The sequence below is a fragment of the Ursus maritimus genome, unplaced genomic scaffold (assembly GCF_017311325.1).
Source record: "Ursus maritimus isolate PB19 unplaced genomic scaffold, ASM1731132v1 scaffold_8, whole genome shotgun sequence".
Lineage (NCBI taxonomy): Eukaryota > Metazoa > Chordata > Mammalia > Carnivora > Ursidae > Ursus > Ursus maritimus.
Window position 1 is genome coordinate 26,457,188 of NW_024426996.1, and position 24,698 is coordinate 26,481,885.

General features: G+C 39.2%; 1 protein-coding gene across 1 annotated transcript in view; it reads left to right on the forward strand.

Moving 5' to 3' along the window:
- Window positions 1-24,698, forward strand: part of ADAMTS3 (ADAM metallopeptidase with thrombospondin type 1 motif 3) — a 248,822-nt gene that overhangs the window by 196,272 nt on the left and 27,852 nt on the right. Inside the window, exons 6-15 of the mRNA XM_008693199.2 lie at window positions 10,500-10,583; window positions 12,451-12,607; window positions 13,368-13,473; window positions 13,871-14,014; window positions 14,596-14,728; window positions 16,721-16,834; window positions 18,877-19,022; window positions 20,168-20,343; window positions 21,707-21,840; window positions 23,659-23,782. Of these exons, the coding sequence (XP_008691421.1) occupies window positions 10,500-10,583; window positions 12,451-12,607; window positions 13,368-13,473; window positions 13,871-14,014; window positions 14,596-14,728; window positions 16,721-16,834; window positions 18,877-19,022; window positions 20,168-20,343; window positions 21,707-21,840; window positions 23,659-23,782 (1,318 nt within the window). The remainder of the gene's footprint in view (window positions 1-10,499; window positions 10,584-12,450; window positions 12,608-13,367; window positions 13,474-13,870; window positions 14,015-14,595; window positions 14,729-16,720; window positions 16,835-18,876; window positions 19,023-20,167; window positions 20,344-21,706; window positions 21,841-23,658; window positions 23,783-24,698) is intronic.

Sequence of the window (24,698 nt, forward strand, 5' to 3'; positions counted from 1 at the left end):
GTGTGTAGGTAAGAGATGATGGCTTACTGAACAGTGGTGATTGCTATAACAAGGGAGTATTTATGGTAGAATCAACAGGATTTGCCAGTGGATCAGATGGGGCCTGAGGGAAGGGGGTGACCTAAAATTTTCTGGCTTGAACACTACTGGATGATGATGGTGCCATTTATGTAGATAGGGTGGTCTACGGAAAAAAGAAAAAAACACAGGTTGTGTGGAATCAGGGTTAGTGATGAAATCTTTGAAGGTATTTGAAATCATCTAGTTCAAGTGTAGGTTCAAAAGAATGATTTCATGTTGTCATGAAGGCTTATACCAGGTAACTTTTACCCTTTGCTCTGTGCTTCGTCCTGTGCTAAATATTTTACCGGAATTACATAACATTCCTCAACCCTGAAATATGTTCACTGTTAGTCTTAGTTTACAAATGAGGAGATTGAGATTTAGAGAGGTTTGGTGGCTTTCCCAGAGTCTTCCAGCTAATAGGAGGCATGGCCAGAACTTGAGCCCAGATAGATCCCTCTGCCTTCGGAGCCCAGCACCCTGCTGCCTCTCTAAGCTTTACTGCTTTTGTTAGGAGGCATTTTGTGTATCGCTTGCCAGATCAAACTCTGATGTCTTTCCTTTACCTGTTTCTGTGTCTCATTAAAATACGGTTCAAGTCATTCAAATGGGAATTCGGTTACTTGCCTGACTGAATCAAATCAATTAGCAATCTTTTCTAAGATTCTGTGTAATAGGGTGATGAAGCAGATTCTGTTTTTAGGAGGGTGTGTTGTTTTCACTGTGCCAGATGGTTCCTGTCATCAACACTTTGCTGTCTGTGGCAGGTATCATTGTCATTTACTAAGATCTATGAAGTGATCTGGGGCTATTGTGCCTATTAAAATTTTCAGTGTTCTGCAGAGAATTGAGTCCATGCTTTAATCTCAGGATTTATCAAGTGAAAAGAAAACAGTTCGTTTAAGGTGCCTCCCAGTAGGAGAAATAATCATACTTCCAAGTAATCATTAATAATGAAAGAGAACTCATTAATTCTTTTTTATACTGAAATTTGCTATTTGTGTACAGTGAACTAATAACATCGTTGTGTTGTATGGACATGGCAGGCTTCCCTACCTAATATTTTTAAAAGAAAATATATATTCCGTGTAAGTACTCTGGTCCTAACAAAGGATTAATAATAGACTTATTCAAGCATTAGCAGATGCATGTGGCTACTGGTTAATTAATGATGATTAAATCTCTACACTGCTTTTGATTTCTAAACTGATGTTTCCTAAAACACTGAACATGAGTGCAAGGCAGATTTATCTGGGGAGTATACATGTTCAGGCAACCTAGGCAAATAATGAAGCATTTGTCTATTTTGGGTTATTATCTTTAATCCATTTCTTACATTAGAATTGATATCAGTCCTCTAGACATTGGTTCACCCAACAGACATACCTTCTCATAGGCCAAATTCTGTTTGCTTCTAGGAAGACAAAAATTAATAAAATGTATCTCCTTTTCACAAGGAGCTAGTTCTAGCAGGCAGGTGATATCAACAAATAATAAAATGTGATAATTTCTTAAAAAGATTTAGTTACAAATTATTATGTAAACATGAATTGAAAAGAAAGGGACGTGGTTTGGCAAATAATGCCAGTGGCAGGTGGAGTCTTCATAGAGGAGATGCCGTTTGAGTTGGACTTTAGAGAATGATTTGGCATTTCCCTGTTAGGAAAGGAGAAGACGGCTCTTGGAAGATGATGGAGAACAGGCTGTAAAAAATACTAACGGGTAGTTCATGGTGTCTTTGGAGCCAACGGAGGCTTGTCTGTAGGTAAAATTGAAGGGTATTTAGGGGAGATGACAGAAAATGAGACTGGATAGGGGAAGCTGGAGTTACCTTTAGAAGAATGCTTGTGGCATTCCAAGGCATTTGAGTTTCACCTTGCTAATGAAGAGTCAGCGTTTGGCACCTGGGTGGCTTAATAGATTAAGCATCTGCCTTTGGCTCAGGTCATGATCCCAGGATCCTGGGATTGGGCCCCACTTTGGGCTCCCTGCTCAGCGGGGAGCCTGCTTCTCCCTCTCCCTCTGCTGTGCTCTTTCACGTGCTCTCTCTCTCTCAAATAAATAAATAAATACAATCTTAAAAAAAAAAAAGATGAGTGAGTTTATCAGTCTGTGCTTTATGAAGAGAATCTCGGTGCATTAGAATGATTCGGGGGAAGGGATTCTGTTAGATGCTGCGTTGTGAACAGACACGTAGTATCCAGAATTAGGAAACAACTCATAGTCCATCTGGCTGCAAACCCCTTGTGGTTTATACTGCATCAACCAGCCTCAACAAATTGTCTTAATTTCCTCGATGTGGATTGACCATAACGGGCCACAGAGACAGACTGGAGTAAACACAAGTCAGTTTGGCCATCCCTAATATAAATATGCGTACCTTCCCTGGAATATCCTGGACCCCTGGCTCTACAAGAGAGCCTGAACATCACAGGTTAAATTCACATAACAACAGGGCACAGGATGACCTCGCAGTGTTGCTGCCTCAGAGTCCCTTTGATTTTTACTGAAGCATCTCATCTTCCTCTTTCCCCTTCCCTTTTGTTTCTTTCTCTTTTTTTTAAGATTTTATTTATTTATTTTTGAGAAAGAGAGAGTCTCTGAGCACAAGCAGGGGGAGGGGCAGAAGGAGAAGCAGACTCCCTGCTGAGCAGGGAGCCCTTAACAGACTGAGCCACCCAGGCGCCCTTTCCCCCTTTGTTTCTGAAGCCCAAATTTCCTTCCTGACGTTCACTCATTTTTCCTTTGTTATGCTACAAATATCAGACTGACCTTATCCCTCTTAGATTTACAGCAGTCTTTGTTTTTCCCAGGGTCCTAAAACACAGAAAAGCGTTTTAGCTTGTTGAAGGAATCATTATTCTCATTTTTGATGAAAGGGAATCCATTCTACCTGGGCTTTTGGTATGCTTGCACTGAAGGCCAGAAGAGTTTTTAAGTCCTTGTAGCTGAATTGCCTCTTCTTGGTCCACCCAAAGCTCCTTTGATGCTTAAAGGAGGTAAAGTCATAATTAACATAAAAGGACAGACTCATGCTTATTGAAAACAACCATCTGACCCTTATAATCTGCGCTTCCGGAAACTACTGACATGGGCCCAAATTACCCAAATGCAAACATGTGCAAAAGTTTTAACAGGTTATTGCGACAGTTCAACTCAGGATGGATACTAGCTGCTGGCAGTGGACGGAAAGAGACAGACTTGAGAGATGTCCACAGGGCTGGTTAACTGACTGGCTGCAGTATTTGCAGAAGAGGAGGAAACCGAGGGTGGTTTAGTTCTCGACTGCGTAGAGCACTGAGAGAACAGACTTTGGGGAGAAGACGAGTATACTTTGAGATAGAGAGATATATTCCCGATAGATCGTTTTGTTACTACTGGAGTTGAACAGATGGCTCTGGAGCATGAGAGAGATGAATCAGTGTTACAGACATAAACATTTGGAGATCATCAGCCTATAGGTATTGATTGAAGAAACAGCAGAGAAGGAAATATTGCAGGGAGAGCACAGAGGAGAGATGACGGTTGAAAACAAAACTTTGAGGCACACTGACGTGTGAGCTAGGCAGAGAAAAGGGAGCTAATATCACTAAAGAAACGGAATAGTATCATTGGGGCGCCTGGGTGGCTCAGTTGTTAAGCATCTGCCTTCGGCTCAGGGCTTGATCCCAGCGTTCTGGGATCGAGCCCCGCATCAGGCTCCTCCGCTAAAAGTCTGCTTCTTCCTCTCCCCCTCCCCCTGCCTTGTGTTCCCTCTCTCACTGGCTGTCTCTCTCTCTGTCAAATAAATAAAATCTTAAAAAAAAAAAAAAAAGAATAGTATCATTGACGAACACACTGCTAAATAGTTCTGCATGCTTCTAGCACTATAGATGGGCTATTTTTTCATGATGAGGGAGAATTGAAATGTTAATTAAGGAGGAAAAGGAACTCCATGAAAGTGAGAGATTGAATACAGGCAATAAAGAGTTAAATTTTTGGAGTCCATCTTTGGAGCAGAAGGAGCTAGAGACTTAGCACTTCAGCTGGGACAGAAAGAAAAAGGCAAGCATGGTAGTTGTGAAAAAAGAACAGGCATCAGCCTCACATAGACTCACCTGAATTTTAGTTGTGCTGATCTTTTGAGGGGAAAATCCTGTAACTTCTGTTTCTTTCAGAGCACCTATTCCTATCTGATATGACCTGGTCTGCGTGTCTTTTTTTTTAAATTATTATTGGTTTTTGTCTGTGCATATTTTACCTTTTAGAACATAGTCATGATAAGAACAGACTCAAACTCAGTTACTATTCAGTTTCCTGCCCCAAGAACATTTGGGCACATAGTAACTGTTCAGTAAGTATTTGACAAGACTGTTAATAAAGGTAGTTATCATTAGTGTGTGATTGGAGGTGAGAAAAGAAAAGAGAGTCAGCTACCTACTCTGAATAAAAGGAATATAGAGTATGGGCGAGAATACAAGTAGGTGGGTGTTCAGAAATTTTTAGCTCTGCAAGAGATGAGATGTGGAGAGAGTACTGTTTCTTCCCAGTTCATTTCAGAATGCTTTCATGACCAGCCCAGATTACCTAGGCTATATTGTGATTACTTGTTTGTCTTCCATAAACCAAGTCTCTCTCTCTTTTAAAAAATCATACTGGGGTATCATTTATTTTCTTCTGTACAAATAATGGCTAACAATGTTTTGATTTTACACTTGCAAGAGCCAGCACTATTAAGCACTGTAACATATATAAGGTCATTTATTCCTCTCAACAATCCTATAATTAGCCCATTTCACAGATGAGAAGACTGAAGCACAGAGGCAAATAACAGGCCCAAGGTCACATAGCTAAGATCAAACCCAGGTAGTCTGGCTACAGAGCCCATGCTCTTAACCACTCAGCCATACTGTCTCTCAAGACCTAATCCACCCATCTAAAAGAAAAATGAATGTTGCTTTGTTGAAGCCAGACAAAGCTGTTCATCAGCTAGTCAGACAAAGCAGGTCAGATTGTCCTGCCAGGGAAATGTCCTGGGAGAAATTGTCCTGTCCGGGAACAAACCTGGAAGGAATTTTCCTTTCAAGGAAAAGAATACTTGATTTGATTTTACCTTCCCCCCCCCCCCACATCATTGGCAACCCCTTCTAATTTAAGGTCATCTGAAAATTGAATTAATGTTCTGTTTACCCCTTCTTTCAGGTAATTTAATAAAAGCTCTGGGCTCCACCCTGAACACCTCATAGAAAATCTACACACATTCTAATAGATTGGCTCACGTGGTAAAATGATATTTGGTTTTACATATATTTGCATTATATTGTGTCAAATATCTGACTTCTTAGAATATTTATGCTTACATACCCAAAACACTGGTTATAAATTTCAGCCCTATCTTTTCTTATTCAGTTTTTCCAGTGATCTGCTCTAGCATCTTTGTTTTTCCCAGTATTTTTTAGAATACCATCATATTGATCATCAAGAAATCCTTATTTATAGCAAATTCAGAGTTCAATTCCACATTTCCTTAAAATTTACATGAAGGAAGATTGTGAAAAGGAAGTGAAGTTGCTAAGTCCTCTTTCTCAATGTACTCACACACCAATTTCTTAAATCCAGGGATAGCAAATCACTATTGTTTATTCTAAAACCAGCTGTTTTGTGCAGAGTGACAGTGCTGTGGTCTGTGGGTCTGTGGAAGTATAGCAAGGTGGTGAACCCTACTGATTCTGGAGCCAGACTGCCTAGGTTTTCTTCCTTTGCTGTGTCTATTGGGCAAGTTACTTGACTTCTCTGGGCCTCAACATCATAGATGTAAAATAGAGATGATAATATCTCTAAAGTTGTTGCAAGGATTACTTGAATGAATATAAAGTATTTAGTGCAGTGTCTGGAATCCGGAAAGCTCTATATAATGTTAGCTGTTGTTTCTGTTTGTTGTTGTTGCTTTTACTTAGGAAAACAATTGCTTTCCTTGTCACTAAGAGTTGTAAAAATGTAAAAATGTAAAAAAAATTAACAAATATTGTTTTAGCTCATCTTGACAGATTCACATGGTTCATTCAGTATGTTTTTTTTTTTTAAAGATTTTATTTATTCATTTGACAGAGATAGAGACAGCCAGCGAGAGAGGGAACACAAGCAGGGGGAGTGGGAGAGGAAGAAGCAGGCTCCCAGCGGAGGAGCCTGACGTGGGGCTCGATTCCAGCATGCTGGGATCACGCTCTGAGCTGAAGGCAGACGCTAACGACTGAGCCACCCAGGCACCCCCAGTATGATATGTTTTTAGTTCATTCTGTATATAATTTATTGATTGTTAAAATTTGTAATTAACTTATTGTCAGATTCTGGGAGTTTCTCTTTGCCTCTCCTATGTTTTAATAGATGACATTGAAAAACAATCTAAATAAAGATGTCTTCAATATTTTTCTTTGCTTTCAAGAGTCAAATGACTCAATGTTTTCCTTAGGCTAGAATATTTTAAAACTCTTATTTAATTTTGAGGAAGTTATTTTATTTATGTGTAAATATAGGAAAAGGCAGACATAACAACTGGTGAGTAAATACCTCCAGGTGTATTAAGCAGCCTTTACCTCCCTCAAAAATGCATATACCGCCATCTGCTGGAAGGAGTTTTGTACATTGAGACGGTATTTTTGAAAAAAATTGTCAAATGATTTTCCCCAGAGTTTTTTCATAGATCAAATTTAAATCACACCTTTCATTCAATTGAGATTTCAAGTGTAAAAGTCTTGAAGTCACTTTTAGGTGAAAATTAAGAAGGAGGCAGTTGGATTCCTTGTTCTTTTCCTGTAAATTGTGAAATACATCCATAAGTCTTTAAAATCTTTTCCAAGGGTACATGGAAGGGTGCTAAAGTTCTTGGTGTTTTCCTGAAGGCAATTGTGTGGCATTTTGCTAGATTTGAAGCAGGCAGAGCAAGTCCAATCATAATTTGCCAGTGAGAAAACAGAGGCCCAGAGGGGTTAAGTGATGAGCCCAAGGTCACTCAGTTCCTCAGTGGCATAGCTGGCACAGAATCCAGGTCTTTGAATATCTTATCGATTATTTCTTCAGCTCATCATATCCTATAGGCCTCTGAGTATAAAAGCATTGCATCCTATTATTAATAAGACCTAGCAAAATGAAAAGCAGTCAAACGATTAAGTACATTTTAAAGTGAATTGTGTATTTTTTTTTAACTTAGAAAAGCAAAATAATAAGTGATATCCAGTGCTTTGCATTGACACCTAACGTGTGTTGGCTTGCCATATTGAAAGAATACTTTCTGCTCTGTGTACATATTATTGCCTTATATCTGGTGATTTCTACCCATAATAATTAATGTATGTCCCATGACAGTTTCACAAATGTGTGCTGACCTAGAAGATTCCCTGATGGATTTTAATTTGGTTTCTGCTGGCGTATCTAATTGGCCTGGCATCATAGTGACTTTTGTTAAACAGTACTTTTCGTTTGGTGAATGGTAACTTTGACTTTTAAAAAAGTGTCCTTCTACCCCATCATTTTATAATGTAATCTTACCATGGGAAACATGAATTTTGTCCATTAGACTTCCTTGGTATTATACGGATTTTAAAATCTCCCAAGTACAGATGAATTTGCTAATTTAGGGTGATTATACATTCTTATACTAACTCAACTATCATAAGCGGTTTGGCATTGTTGCCACCTGTCCTCCATTGTATGAGTCCAAGATTTTCGGATGTGTCTCCTGCATTTTAAACTATGGTTGTCACTGCTGCTCTGCAGTGGCTCTGAGCGTCGCCTTCCTTCTGTCTTCTCTGCTCTAGAAATTTTTTTCTTTACCTAACTACTTTCCCTTCATTTAAAATTTTATTGTTCCCTTACTTTGTGTATTTACTAGCATTGCTTTCGGTCTTTTGTCTTTTTTAACATCAAATGCATTTACATTTCAATTGCATGAAGCTGAGGACCCGTGAGTGCAGCCATGTTGCTAATTCAGAACAGCTGCCTTTCGAGAAGTCTCTTGGAATGTCCCTGAGTCTCTGGATCAATGTGTTCGTGACATGCCTGGCTTCAGACCACTTACTTGTATTGGAATTATAATATTAGGAATTTCTATCAGATAATTAATCCAAAAGAGGAAGGGGATTCGGTCTTCAATTAGGCAGGTGTGGGGGTAAGATAAGAGAATGTACCCATGACCAAAAAGGTTACACGAAATCACAGCTTTTTTGTCCAGCATTCAGTCTTTTCTTATATTGACCTGGAATCTACCCCTCTCAGCTTGAACCCATGGTTTTTATTTATTTTCTGTAGATTTATGGAATAAATTGAACCCCTTTTCCATATGGCAGCTATTAAGTCTTCTTTCTAGGTTTTTCTTTTCTGTTTCCCATAATCTGTTCCGTAATCTCTCTCTCTCTTTCTCACTCATAAATTTTTCTGAGCAATCTGTTTGCATGAGTTAAATCTTTTAATTCTTGCACTAGCCCAGTCTGGTAGTATTCTTATTATGCCCCTTTGGCCAAGGCAAAGAAAGATGGAGACCATACAATGCTGAGGGTTGAACCAAGAGACCAGCCGAGACTCTTGATGTTCTGTACTAGGCTTTCAGCCACTACATCTTCCCTTCTTTATGTGACACACTTTCGAGGCTTTTTGCTTTTTTGCTCCTTTCTGGATACATTCATATTTGTCAACTTCTCTTTTGTAAGACATCGTAGATAAAATGTACTCAATACTTCAGGTACACCCTGGCCTCCAAAGGGGATGGCTTCCTCCTGGGCTGCCTGTCTACACACCTGTGCAGACACATTGCAGAGGTTTCTTTGTTTTAACTCGGCTTGTTTTGAACAGGTATTAAATTGGGTCTTACCATTCTCTGTGTGGATGCGCATTTGTAAACTGTATGTGTGTATGTAAATGCATTTTTCTGCTTAAGAGGATCCTGCATCTTCTCTTGTCAAACTGTACGTTGTCGTCTTTAGCACATACTCCTTTCTGCAGCTTTTTTTTTTTTACCTCCATCTTAGCTGTTCTCTCTTTTATTCCATACAAATTTAGTAAGTATGCCTTTAGTCTATATTTTAGGCCTTGATTTTTTTTTTAGGCCTTATTTTTAGGCCTTATTTAGTAAGTATGCCTTTAGTCTATATTTTAGGCCTTGATTTTTTAAGTCCCAATAGATTCTTGAAATATTTCGGTTGAGAGTTCTCGGTCCTGTTTCTTGGTCAGTGTGGTAATTGGCAATTTTATGATTCTTGAATTCTGTGGAAACTTTTTAGAACATTCAGTCATTATTAAGCTAGATTTCTTTTTAAAGTCTCTCTCTGTGATATTATGGTTATCTTTTCTCTATAGGTTTTCCACTTGCTGTGCTTATAGTCTCCCGGATCTCAAGTCGAATTGCAGTCAGTTTTCCATCCCTGTTTTAGTTATTGTGATAAATGTTTGATCCCTGTCCCTGGAAATAGCTAAGACTTTTTATAATCTGGTCAGATAACTCCACCTTTCCCATTCTTGGGACCATTTGCCAATTTAATAAGCAACTTCACTCACACTGATTTTGCACCAGCTTAATCAGAAGATGCAAGGATGGTCTACTTTAGATTCATATCTTCCAACAATTGACTGTGGGTTTTGCATACCAGTTAACTTCTATTGTCTTCATCTTGCTCCTCTGTATAAATCTGTGTTGGACTATGATCTCCGAGGTTGCTTAAATTCTAGTATCTATGATTTTAAAGTAGACCAAATCTCTTTTAGAAATTTTAGCTCAACTTTAAAAATTAAATAAAAAGGAGTGACTCAACTTAGCTTTTCTGAGTTATACTCAAGAGTGATATTCATCTAATGTGCACTCATACAGTCACCTTAGTAATTCAGATATTGAAGGATTTCTAACAGTATAGGACTTGTAAATAATCATTGACTCAGCTGCCCCACTCCAAGGGGGGGAGCACTGGGAGGCCTACTGACTTACTAGCCTGCAGATAAACCATTAACTCCTGCACACCAACTCCATTTCTGTGGGCTCTCCCAACCAGACGTAGGACCCCTGGTGGTGACGTGAGCACCCAGACAAATGCCTGCTGTCTGTTTTCCTCTACATGACTGTGGCTACGCACCGCTAGTAGACTCTTGTCAGAGTCGCCCACTTTTGGTTGCTTTTGGTGAATATTATATGTGGATTATAGCACATTGGACTCTTTCTAACACAACAATAGTTTAATGAAGCCTTTTTAAAGTATATTCTCCATTGTTCATGGTACTGTGGGGTTTACAAAATCAGTAATTCACATATCTGAGAATTGTTTCAAAGCTAAAGGTAAGAGCGTTCAGCTTAAATAAAATTTAAAAAAAAGTGACTTGACTCCAGTACTTGTGATTACATGGCTGATCCCTCAAATGTACATCTCATGAAGTCGTTGTGTTACCTTTCCTTTAGCAACGATCTGCTTTGTTTCCAGGTGAATGAAATTTACCATGATGAGTCCCTTGGAGTGCATATAAATGTGGTCCTGGTGCGCATGATAATGCTGGGTTATGCAAAGGTAAAATGTCTTAAAATATGTGAAGTATGAACGTGAAGGACTGGGCTAGCAAATGGAAGATTACATTTCTGTAGCTACAGTTAACATGTGGCATTGATGTCTCACATAGACCTAGCTGATTAGAACTGAGGAGGAAAAACTGTCACAACAAGAATAGCTCTCCCACTCGGAGCACGTAATGATTTTTGAGCCGATACCATTCACTCTGCTTATCTATCTAACGGAGTCGTAGGTAGTTATCCTGGCTCTAGGCATGACTGTATGAATGAAAACAAATGGATACCGTTGTGAGGAAAGAGAATGTCTCAGTCTACCCTTATCATCAAATTCATGAACCATTTATTCATTCAAAATATCTATGCCAAGTGCCTACTATGTGTCTAGGTGCTTTGAATATATCAGTGAAGAAAAATAGCAAAGATCCTTGCCCTCTCATGATTTGTTAAAAACAGTATTTCACATGTATATCGTTCCACCTAAGAAAAGAAAGTATACAGTGGATATTCACTTAGAAGAGTTTTAATCCTTTCGAAAACAAAAAGTTAGGTCAAAATGCACATGGTAGAAATTTCATTAAATGAGACTAACTTCAGTTGGCTTTAAAATGGCAGTAAATGTGTCCTTGTCCTTGGAAATAATGAAGTGGATGACCATGGTTTCTTCCTTTGAGAAAGTGCCTAACTTGGCAATTTTCTTGATATTTAAAATTACATGCCCCCTCCCATAATTAATCCTCCTGATCATGAAATACTAAGGAAACTACGCATTTAGCAAACAGGAAAAAATCCATGTGGTTGCATTTCATTATGTATTTAACACCCACTTATCATTTTCTGATGAGAAGGTGTCATTGATCTTTACTTTATTCCATAAACCCGACCTACTTTGTGTCATTAACAGTAAGTACAAGTCAGCTCCAGCTGGAGATGTTAACAGCCTTCAATTGGTTGTTATATGATTTGTTTGGAGAAGTATGTGATCAGCATATAATAAACCAAGCTAATTTTATTCAGAATGTAAACACTGCTAATGATATTTGCTGAAATGTAACAAAACTCTCAGGCTGTCAGCCAAGTAGAGACTAATTTGGGGGTCCAAATTCAATTTCGTATTGTATCAGAACTACCCCGGGAAGTATGGATACTGGGTTCTTGAAGGATGGGCCCTTTTCCCTCTGAATTTGTAACTACTGAACATAATGTGGTCGTAGCAACATTCCAGGCAATGTTAATCCATCTCTTGTAACTGCCAGATGAGAGTACATCTCTCTTCGTCCCGCTGGGGTTAAAAAAACGGGTAGTTGTTTCTTCAGTGTGAGGTTTATGTAATTTGACCACTTCCCAAAATGAAGACTTGACCAGCTTTGCCAGCTCATTGAAGAATTTATATTCCCCACATTTGTTGATCAATTCTGGGCCAAAAAAAATAAATAAATAAAAATTTTACCTAAAGATCTTTCACTTTAACAGCTCTGGATAAATCTTTTCCTTTTTTTTTTTTTTTTTTTTTTTTTTTTTGTTCTTAGTATCTATAAAAGTAAGAAATCTGAGCTGAATTAGGAAATGGACTACTATAATTCTTACCCCAATGATTAACATTGAGTTGCCCCACGATAGCAAATGTCAGTGTTACCTGTTCCCGCAAATGTGTCAGTCACCTTTCACACAGGTACCACTGATCGTCATTCAGATATCCTTCACGGGCACTTAGAATTCCCAAACAAGGGTAGATAGATGCATAAGCCCTAAATAATATTATTGAACATCATTGAAGTATTGCCCTCCCAAATGTTGACTTCAGAGCAGATGATAAAAGGAAGCCTTTGGGAAAGTATTGTGTGCTTCCTCAACACACTGTTTCCTCTTAGTCCATCAGCCTCATAGAAAGGGGAAACCCATCCAGAAGCTTGGAGAACGTGTGTCGCTGGGCTTGCCAACAACAAAAGTCTGATCCGAACCACTCTGAACACCATGATCATGCAATTTTCTTAACCAGGCAAGACTTTGGACCTGCTGGAATGCAAGGTATTTCTATTAATATGCAGAAGAAAAACTTAAGGGCATGACTTTTCAAAAATGATTCTAAATCAAGGAGTCTGTTCAAATATTCAGATCCCTACCATCACTTTCCATCATGTGTCAGCCAGGCATACACTTTCTTTCTATTGCTTCCAGTGACTTCTGTGGAATTCACAATGTTAAATGCCACTTAAATGCTATAATACATTGTTCTTGCCTTTAAGACAATGACTGTGCATTTGGGGGTGTAGAAGGGATGCTGTAAAATGCAGTGTGATTTCCACTAACTGCTTGGAAGGGGAAAGGAGATGCCATGAGAAATGATTGCTGCCAGAAAGCTTTCTTCCAAAGTCAGCCTACATTCATCTAATAAATTCTGATGTAGACTTTGGAAAAAAAAAAGTGGACTGATGAGTTTCTTTTCAACGTTGATGGAATTTCTGTCTCCCTTTATCAGTACCATCATAGGAAGGACCATTCACTAAAAACAGAAAGACAGAGCTTTGTTGGTGGGCAGAACAGAATAGTAACCCCAGGCAGTTCCTTCCCTTAGGGAAGGAGAAAACACAGACCCAATGAATCTTTTTAGAGACCATTACCTGTGTGTGGCTTTCCCAAGAGAATGTGGCACAATGCTAGCAGCGAAATAATACTGCCTCTGTTTCCTGAAAAGCTCTTTTTTTTTTTTTCTAGGCAAAGGTCCAGTAGTAGTTCTTAATGGGCTTTCTCATAAAATGAAAATAAAAGTAATTGTTATTCTCTACAGGGTATGCTCCAGTCACAGGCATGTGTCATCCAGTGAGAAGTTGTACCCTGAATCATGAGGATGGTTTTTCATCTGCTTTTGTAGTAGCCCATGAGACTGGCCATGTGTAAGTCACTGTTGACAGCTATAAAGCAAAAAAAAAAAAAAAAAGTCTTTTCTTCCCTGCTTCTCTCAGTATTGTTCATACTTTGGGCAGAGTACATGCCAGCATGCAACCCTCATTCCTTGCCAAGTGTGAGGAGCTGAAAACAGGGAAGAGGTCATGCACTGAAAGTTAATAAGTGACTCTGGCTTGCAGAGACACCCCTGCACTTTTCATAGCTATCAGACAAGGAAGACATTTCTGTCAGAGTGTTCTCTACTTCACAGTCTCTGGGACTCCTCCGCAAAAGCCACGCTAATTTATAAAATGCATATTCCCCTAAATTTATTTCCAAAAGTGAAATCAAGCAAAATCCACGGCCCCTCTGATTCTTACTGGTGAGGTCTCACTTTTGTTGTAGGCTGGGAATGGAGCATGACGGACAAGGCAACAGGTGTGGTGATGAGACCGCTATGGGGAGTGTCATGGCCCCCTTGGTGCAAGCAGCGTTTCATCGTTACCACTGGTCCCGGTGCAGTGGCCAAGAACTGAAGAGATACATCCAGTACGTCCCCTTCTGCATGTTCTGAGAGCATTTATGTTGTAGCATAACGCAGACATGAAACTGACTTTTAGGACCTTGATCTTAACCAAACTCCCAGGGAATGAGAATTGTTGCTCATGATGAACATTTTCTTATGACTCAGAGGTTTGGGCACAATGACACCATAATGTAATCACAATATTTTAAGCAGTAAGCCTAGAATTTAAAAGAATTGTTAACCGTGGTCTCCTTTTAGTAAATTTCTTGTGTAATCTTTGGTGGTCAAACTTGAGTTCAGGATGAGGAGCGAGGACAGTCATGTGACACCTGCAGAGAGTGCCACATAGTCCCTGTAGCTGGGGCCATGAATAAGGCTGTCACAATTCTCCTGTATTCCTGGGTCATGTTTGGCTTCTTTTTTGGAATGAATAAGGATGATGGGTCTTTTTCTAAATGGAAGTGAAACCCAAAACCTTCAAAGGTATGACCTTGCTGTATGATTGGATGAAATTCCAGGGTCTGTAACCTAAGAATAGTTTTTCATTAGGATGTGATAAAAAAAAATGAACATTTACCGGCATGAAATATTTTCCTTTCTACAGTTCCTATGACTGTCTCCTTGATGACCCTTTTGAACATGATTGGCCCAAACTCCCAGAACTTCCTGGAATCAATTATTCTATGGATGAGCAATGTCGTTTTGACTTTGGGGTTGGCTATAAAATGTGCACTGCGGTATGTTACTCACGGTCAATTGAGATTTTGCTTCTTGAAATCTATTTGCATAGCTCCTGTTTGATGACCTTTATAGACTCACTGGTGCAAGTGGAAGAATATCTATCAATGATTTTGTGTTTGCTGTGTCACTATGTGCTGAAGCTAAGAGCTTCCAGTATATTATCTTATTTAATCCTTGTAGCAGACTAGATGGGAGTTGGTATATTTTTATTTTACAGATGAAAAAGCTAAGACTTAGATTGAGCAATTTGTTTAAATCACACATCTGGTCAATAGGGGAGCTAGACATTGAAACTAAGATTGTCAAGCTCTAAAGCTTTAGGCTCTGATGCTCCCTTAGTTTCTGTGACCTTCAGAGATGACTTCCAAGCCTTCAGTATATTGTTTTTCATTCGTTTGTTGCCCAGGATTTCATGTAGCTGTGACCATAGGGAAGGGTGGTCCTGGTATATTCTCATGTGAGAGTCCTAGTGTAGCATGAAGGTCAGGAATATGGGTTTCATACTCAGACTAGGTGGGTTGTCAGAATCTGGATCTCATACTTACTAGAAGTATGACTTTGAGCACTTTATTCGATCTCTCTTAATTTCCTTGGGTGTAAAATATGGATAATGATAGTATTTATCTCATAGAATTGACATCAGGATTAAATTTGATACTGTAATTACAGTGGTTAGCACAGTGCAGGCACATAGTAAATGGAGTCCAGTAAAGCCAGTCCTCCATGTGGGTGTGAACATTAGAGCTATGTTTCACTAAATTCCTGCATTGAACTTAAGTAGTTCATTAAAAAAAAAAAAAAAGAAAAGAAAAGGAAGAAAGGAGGGGCTTTTTATATGTTGGAGCAAGCTTTATGTGTTAGAGCAAAGAAAATAAGTATTTCAAGGTACTGAAAAGAAGTTGATCTGCTGTTTGAAATCTTCCATATCCATCTACCTACAACCGTTTGGTCTGTGTGTAAGGTACACGCTGTCAGCTCCTTATTACCTGCTTTAATGCTTTAGACCTGAGAATTCTAAAGCTTTGGCTCAATGTCATGGAAAAGTACAATTTCTGCATTAAGTAATAAGAATTAGAACAAACAAACCCAGGTCCAAAATGAGTACAATTAAAAAAAATAAAAGCTATGACCATAAGGCTATTTTGTGGGTGATTAGTGCTGTAAGCAATGACTATATGGATAAACTGGTATTTGATTTTTTTCTTAAATCTAGAGAATGGTAAGATGTTTCTAGTTACAAAGAGATCAAAGACCACACACAAATATGTGTGGACACATCCATTTGGATATAATAATGTGGTGTTTTAGGAAAACAAAAAACATTCTCACAAGTGAGAATACGAAGATTCTAGTCTGGCTGTTATTGTCTCACTTATAATCATAACTAAAGCCTTGCCTTATAACTCATATTCTCAGTCATGGATTGTTTTGAGAATTAAATGTATGGAAAGTACCTTATAAACCACATGAATGTATTGTGAGATTTTGTTATGCCTAGAACACCTTATCTCACATAGCAAGCCTTATAAATATTTTCTGCTTTTAGTCAGCTCAGTATTATTCATAATCTGACTGGTTCATAACTACAAGGATAAAGAGAAACTGTTTTGATGAATGCTGCAAAAGCATCTTAATAAGTTTTCATATTTGAAATGGTCATAATATTTACAAATTCTTTAAAATTCCCATATTACCCATTTGAAAACCATAAAATAGAAATGGTATGCAGAAATGTTGAAGTAAGACAGAGAATCACAGACAAATTATTGTTTACCATCAATATTTTAGAAAAGCAGAATAAAAGTATTCTTTCCTTGGAATTCTTAGGCAGTATTTTTTTTCTTACTATGCCCCAACTATGACTATTAATTTGAAATTAAAATACCGAAGGAACATGACATGAAGAAAGTATGTACAAGATACTGTCGGACATGTTGGTATGACATGCCAACCCTATTTCATTGAGATCCCGATCCTCTCTCTTCTAGTTCCGAACATTTGACCCATGTAAACAGCTGTGGTGTAGCCATCCTGATAATCCCTACTTTTGTAAGACAAAAAAGGGACCCCCACTTGATGGGACTGAATGTGCTGCTGGAAAAGTGAGTATATCTATTTATACAATGAAGATTTAAGATAGGTTTCATCATAATCATCTTTAGAAACCTGGAAAATTATGACCCTTGCTGTAGTCATTCTGGTACCAACCATGGTGTATGGGCTTTCATTATGATAATGCACTAGCATTGTTTCCTGGGGCTTCTATGACAAATTACCACAACCTTAGTTGCTGAAAACAACAGAAATTATATTCTCTCATAGCTCTAGGAGCCAGAAGTCCAAAATCAGTTTCACTGAGCCAAAATCGATGTGTAGACAGGACCATCCTCTCTCCAGAGGCTCGAGGGGAGGATCTGTTCTCGCGTCTTCCAGCGTCTGGGGTCTGCCTGCATTCCTTGATTTGTAACCGCACCATTCCAGTTTCTGCTGCCGTGGGCACATTGTCCCCTTCTCTTCTGCGTGTAAATTTCCCTCTGCCCCTCGCTTATAAGAATACATGTGCTGTGCTGGCATTTAGAGCCCACCTGGATAAGCCAGGGTAACCTCTCCATCTCAAAATCCTTAACCAATTCATGTCTGCCAAGACTGTTTTCCAATAAGGACATGTACAGATTTGGGGGATTTGGACCTACCTACCATCTTTGAGACCGCTGTTCAGCTACTCCTGATCGAGTAGGAAGCAGCAGCTCAGCGGAATATCTGGGCCCCTGCTAATGGGATTTGATTTACTTGCTGGCTTCCCACTCCTTGTGAAAGTTGTCCAGAAATAAAGTCATGTGCATTTATACAGAAGATTTGGCCTTGCTCCTTGGGGAAAGATGCCCAGAGGTTTTAAATCTCAAATTGTGTAGTCAAGATTGAATGCTCAGAAACTGGCCAGGGGCCAAGCTACACTACTCATAAGGGGAAAGATCACCAAACTCAAAACAAAGGCATGTTAAGAACTCAAGTTGAAGAGCCTTGACTAGTTTGGAAATAAGATATTGTAGACAGGACCAAAAGCTGGCAAGGAAGATTTACATAGCTTTTAGTTCTTTTAAAGCCATTTAAAGCTCTATTTCAAATGTGTATGAACTGTATTTGCTCTGAGAATTACAAGTATCATCATCATCATCATCATCAAATCTGCCATTATTGGTATTTAAACTTTGTTAGGTATTATGTTAAGCACATTACATATAGTGTGTTCCTCTGGAAAAATTCAGTGTTACAAACTTTTGACCAAAAAATCAAGAGCAACAATGAATTGATTCATTTTTGCTTTATGAAAAATATATCCTGTAAATCAACCCTGAACATCCAACTTCTCTAAATATATTTGTGTTCTGTTTAAATTTACCAAATTTGAGTTTTAAGAAACATTTTTATTGTAGGTAGGACAAAAAAGCAAGTCAAAATGTTGAAAGGGAAAAGAACTAATACCTGTCGAGCACCAGCTGTGTGCTGGGTACTATAAGTGAGGTGCCTCTGTAGTATCAAGGTTCAGTAGTTCCCACTTAATTACTTCCTGGCCAGTTGGTCTTCTCCTCCTCATCATCATTGGCCCCCCATATTCCTCATCTAAAACGTAAAGATAGCAAATGACCTGTCTATCTCTCAGGATCATTGTGAATGAAAATTTTGAAACATACCTCAGTGTTTTGAACACTGTATATGTTTTAGATATGTTAATTAACTCCAAAGTTAAGGCACATATTTTTCGTTATTATTATGAAGGGGAGCATATTACCCTTAAAAAACCCTGCTATGTAGCTAATGAGGGATGGAGAGTAGAATATTACCTGCTATGCGTGTTGGGTCCTCAGATCATTCTTATTGGTTTTGTTTGATATTCACTGTAAGTATATCATTTAAAAACTTGTCTGAGTGAGCGAATTTTTTTTTCACTTTATACTTAAAACTGCAAGTCTAAGTTATCCTATATAGGGTACCTTATTGTTATGATTGTGCTGGCTTAATTTTAAATGCATTTTTACGGGGGGAGAGAAAAGAAATAAAGGCCTTTAGCTGGCGATAGTTGTGTAATAACTTGAGCTTCACCTTATGCATGACTTTCATAATTGCCTTTTGTCATTTTCCTAAGTGGTGCTATAAGGGTCATTGCATGTGGAAAAATGCGAATCAACAGAAACAAGATGGCAACTGGGGATCTTGGACCAAATTTGGCTCCTGTTCCCGGACATGTGGAACTGGTGTCCGTTTCAGAACACGCCAGTGTAATAATCCCACGTGAGTAAACTCCTGTATTCTAGTTGTTTTTGGATAGACCAGAAAATGCTTCGGTATTATGTTATTAATATTCTGTTTCGTGAAGTACGTGACAAACACAAAACATGAAAACTAGGGGTGTAAGTGTCTATTTTGGGTAAATCTCCATTCATCAATCTTGTGAAGAGTCATCAATGGTGAAGATGAGAGGCTCAAGTGAAGATTAGAGATTTTGGAAGCAATTGGTATTTAGAAGCCTTTGGGCGCTGGGCAGGGAAAGCCCGTCACTGTGCTGGTAAGGCCTGGGCCCCGAGGCTGGGCGGGCCACTGCAGGAAGCCCTCCAGCTAGGGGATCACTCACTCCGGGGTTAGGAGAGCAACATAGCTGAGCAGGACCACAGAAAGTGAACCAAGACCTAGGAACTGGGGGAACAGCACCCCATTCACTCACTCAGACTAAATATATTGAATCCCTCTTGCATGCTCAGCAAAAACATAAGACATTCTTTCTGGTGAGAAAAGCATCTTCTTTAGTCTCTGGCCGCAGGATGGCTCTGAGGAAGTTTTTCTTAAAGAATATCAAATGTCACATAACTGTTTTCACAGGAAGAGATACTGGTAGTATTAGTGGAAGTAACAAAAACAATATAAATTATAATAAGAGCAGCTAAGGTTCACTACGAACTATGCTGTGTTCTAAGTATGTTAAATATGTTAACTTACGCGGTCCTCGCCATTTTTCTCTAAGGAAGATGGGATTATTTTTTGCGTTTTACATAGGAGAAAACTAAGACATAGAGCTGTGATCAGATTTCTTTGGGTTGCATGGACATGTTTTATGCATGGTAGGAAATCTAATTTTCCTCAGTCCATACATATGTTTTTTTAAATTTCTTTATAAACTTTCACCATGCATTCAAAATATACTGTTTGAAATGCTGATTTAAGTTGAGATTTTGGTCCCCACCTCCCTACCCCGTCCCAGACACACACACAGGGAGAGGATGGTGCCTTTGGAAAGGGATCGAAATTAGGAAGTATGAGTTCATTCACTTTGTGTCAGCAGCTGAGAAGCTCTGGCTTTCTGCCTTCAAGTACTCTGTCTGCAAGCTTCAACTGCTGGCCCAGAGCCAAAGGGCCTTTTTCAATGTTGTCTTTTCTTTTAGGCCCATCAATGGTGGTCAGGATTGTCCTGGTGTTAATTTTGAGTACCAGCTTTGTAATACAGAAGAATGCCCAAAACACTTTGAGGACTTCAGAGCACAGCAGTGCCAACAGCGTAACTCCCACTTTGAATACCAGAATACCAAGCACCACTGGTTGCCATACGAACATCCCGACGGTGAGTAGATGCTCCCTGTCTTCCCGCTGTGTGGATGGTGACTCAGAGTGTAAGCCTTGTCAACACCAATCCCTTGGACTCTTGGTCCTTACTTGGTAAATTAGAAAACTTGGTGTTTATAGGGGTAAATCCTGCTGGGTTTCCAAGAACAAGGCTAACGTAGGCCTTTCCCTAGAAGGGTGAGAATTGTGGGCTAGTCCCCGGCAAACGGCATTCCCACTGTCACTGATGAAAAGACCCGTGGAAAGCAGCCCATAGGAGACATGTCGAGGTTCCTCGTTTGACTGGCACCCTTCTACTAGGAAACGCTCTGGAATACTGTGATCTTTCCTTTCCAAATAACTAGGGAAAAAAAACCACAGTTCTTTTACAACTGAGTCAGAAACAAGAAGAGATCATGACTTAAGAACAAAAGGCACATCTGAACCTTTTATTTTTGTACTGTACGCTAGTTATCAGAAAAGACACTTGGAGATTCCATTTTAGTGTTTCACTTCATACCTCTGAATTTTTGGTTAAATGTGTGTAAATGGGAACATCTCACCGTACTTCATATTTGGGTGGCTGAAACAAAATAGTTACATGATGGCCATATGACACAACACGCTGCTGAGTTCAGGTTAAAAGCTGTTTTAGGGGCGCCTGGGTGGCACAGCGGTTAAGCGTCTGCCTTCGGCTCAGGGCGTGATCCCGGCGTTATGGGATCGAGCCCCACGTCAGGCTCCTCCGCTATGAGCCTGCTTCTTCCTCTCCCACTCCCCCTGCTTGTGTTCCCTCTCTCGCTGGCTGTCTCTCTCTCTGTCAAATAAATAAATAAAATTAAAAAAAAAAAAAAAGCTGTTTTAAAGGAAAGATGCATCCACATAGGAATTCAGTGTTGCAATGCATTAAGAAGAAATGCATTATTTTTTATCTGTTTCGGTGAAGCGAGTCACATAAATTATATTACATTTAACTAATGAGATCCTACATGAGGCATAAACCATACTAGGTCAACAGTTCAAACAAAAAAGAAACCCTTTTAATTCTCTAAGTGTCACTAAAACGAAATTGGTTCTGAATTAAAGTTTATCGAAGAGCTGTGGTTAAATCCAGGGTTGACGTCCAACCCGGTTTGCCTGGGACAGTCCCAGTCGTTCCTATGTAATTATTAATTCAGCCACTTTTCACTCTCAGAAGTTTCACGGTTTAGATCAGTAGTATGCCAAATATGTATCCTTTTCTGCTACTCTTTCTTTTATTTATTCATACAATGTTTTGTTTTCAGGCAACCGTGCAAAAACTCTGTTAAAAATAAAATCGCTGCAGTGTGCAAATATGTCACTTTATGTACATAGTCGAATTAATCCTCCATCTTTTGCAGCCAAGAAAAGATGCCACCTTTACTGCCAATCCAGAGAGACTGGAGATGCGGTGTACATGAAACAGCTGGTGCATGACGGAACGCACTGTTCTTACAAAGATCCGTACAGCATATGCGTGCGGGGAGAGTGCGTGGTGAGTTCACATGGCTTCGCTGGAAGCGTCCTACGCTGTTGTGCAATTCTGCTTTGACTGTCGTTCATCTGCATGTTTTCAAAAGATCTTAACCCTGTCTTATCTGTAAAATCACACTAAACTGAGAACCTAGGACTTGTTGAGGAGGCCTCAACTAAATGCGGGAGACATTTCACTTTTCACATCAACGTTTGGCCATTGGCAGAATGGAGATTTAAATATGGTTTTCCTCCTCTTCCAGCCAAATGCCTTTTCTAAGTTACTCTGATCCCTCTGGTTAGGGATACAGCAGTTCGGAGGTAAGGTGCCTTTTTTGCTTTGAGTATTTTCCTAGTAGTCATCTCCTTTTCCACGACAGAGCTTTTCTCAAAAACACAATGCTAAATGTATTTTATCTTTTATTTAAAAAATATTAGAAATTCTCTCTCTCTCTCTCTCACTCTCTCTCTCTTACTTTCCAGTTGATTCTAAGTTTAAACATCGAATTCCACCTGAGAACAAAAGAGGCGAAGATGCAAAAACCAGGTTTTGCCCCATTGAGACCCTTTTTTAAAAACTGCAGTTGACTTTCTTATTATGTTCACAAGTTAAACTGATATGAAATCGGCCTTATTAACTGAACACCTTACTCCTGTCTATTTCTTCATCACTTCAGCACAACCGAAGTGGTGTAGGAATGAATCTCCAGTATGCAGAGACCTCCCATTTGAAATGAATGTTCCCTGAAAGTAGAATCTGACTTTGGTCCATCTCTCACCCTCCCATAGTATCTGGTACATCAAATGTGTGGTCCTCATTGTCTCTGCCCATTTTCATTCCAAACTTCTGAGTGTAGTGGCCTATCGTGTCCCCCTATCCTGCACTAGTTCAGAAAACCTTCAGTGGTTCCCTGTTAAGTACCTGTGAAAATGTGAACTCTGCCTGATATTCAAGGCCTTTCATGGCTTGTGCTTTGCAAATCTTTCACTGTCCTTCCCTTCTTATACAGCACTAACTTTCCATTGGCTTGAACATGGCTTTAGTATTGCTCTCTGAACCCACTTCCCATGAGCATACAATTTCCATGGCTCTGTTTTTATCCCTCTGCGTTCTTGAAATGCCTTTCTACAGGGCCCTATGAAAATCTCCAGCACTTTGTAAAGTCTTTTGTTTGTTTTTTTGTTTGTTGGTTTGGTTTGGTTTTAGTTTCAGAGGTAGAGTTCAGTGATTTATCAGTCTTATATAACACCCAGTGCTCATCACATCACGTGCCCTCCTTAATGTCTATCGCCCAGTTACCCCATCCCCCACCTGCCTCCCCTCCAGCAACCCTCAGTTTGTTTCCTAGAGTTCAGAGTCTCTTATGGTTTGTCTCCTTCTCTGATTTCATCTTATTTCATTTTTTGTAGAGTTTTGTTTTGCATCCCTAGCCAGCTTGTAAAGCTTATGCTAATGCCCAGCTCACTGTTTTACTATTCATCTTTCCAAATAGGAGAGCAACGAGGGAAAAATACCATCCTACTTTTTATCTTCTCAGCATCAACAATATCTGTGCTTAATAAATGTTGGATGGGTCATGACTATGTGTGATGGGGTAAATGTTTCATTAGGCAGGGGAGATTTATCCTAGAGTAGATTTTAATCTAGAGTACAAATCATTTGACTTCATAGTAGTTCTTCAAAAAGATCAAGGCGTTAAAAAATCAGAGCTAGAGTCAAGGTTTGGTCAGACTGCGTCACTATGGGCTTACGATAAAACAAATGGTTTGTCCTTGTCTAGGATGCTGACCTTCATCTGGCACATTAAAATTAGTCCCGTTTAACATCTTCTCTTTCCAGAAAGTGGGCTGTGATAAAGAAATCGGTTCTACGAAGGTTGAGGATAAGTGTGGCGTCTGTGGAGGAGATAATTCTCATTGTCGAACCGTAAAGGGGACATTTACCAGAACTCCCAAGAAGATTGGTAAGATGAGTTCTCTCATGAATTCAGTTTATCCTTCTCTGTATTGTACTTTTTGAGACTTCTTTTAGGAATGTAGCATTTTCCCTAAAAACATAACAAAAAATTAGCTGCTGATTTATTTTTGTTCAGATTACCTTTTCTTTTCTTTTTTTTTTTTTAAGATTTTATTTATATATTTGAGAGAGAGAGGGAGAGCGAGCACGAGAGAGACAGAACGAGCATCAGCGGGGGGAGAGTCAGAGAGAGAGGGAGAAGCAGACTCCCTGGTCTTTGGGGAGAACGAAGCAGACTCCCCACTCTTTGGGGAGCCCGACGTGGGGCCCCGGCATCATGACCTGAGCTGAAGGCAGACGCTTAACCAACTGAGCCACCCAGACACCCCCAGATTACCTTTTAAGGAACTAAAAATCAAAACCAAAAATAAAAACACTTGGACTGATTTATACTCCATGGCATCCATGATGATTAAGTACCTATTTAATTTAAATAAGGAACAAATAAAATTAATATAAATTATAGTAGTTAGCTAAAATATGTGTTTTGTTTTATTTTGTGTTTATTTATTTTATTTTATTTATTTATTTATTTTGAGAGAGAGAGTGTGTGTGCAAGCGGGGAGGGGCAGAGGGACAAGGAGAGAGAATCCCAGGCAGAACCCCCACTCAATGTGGAGCCCAACAAGGGGCTCGATCTCCCAACCCCTGAGATTATGACCTGAGTAGAGATTAAGAGTTGGATGCTTAACCAACTGAGCCACCCAGGCGCCCCTATTTTGTGTTTTTAATAAAACACATTAGACCTAATTATTAGAATTGAGGCTTATTTTGAATTTTCTGTTCACATAAATTGTTGATCAGAAGTTAAAAAAATCACAAAATTTTAAATACAGCTTTTAAAATATTGCATTAGTTTTGCT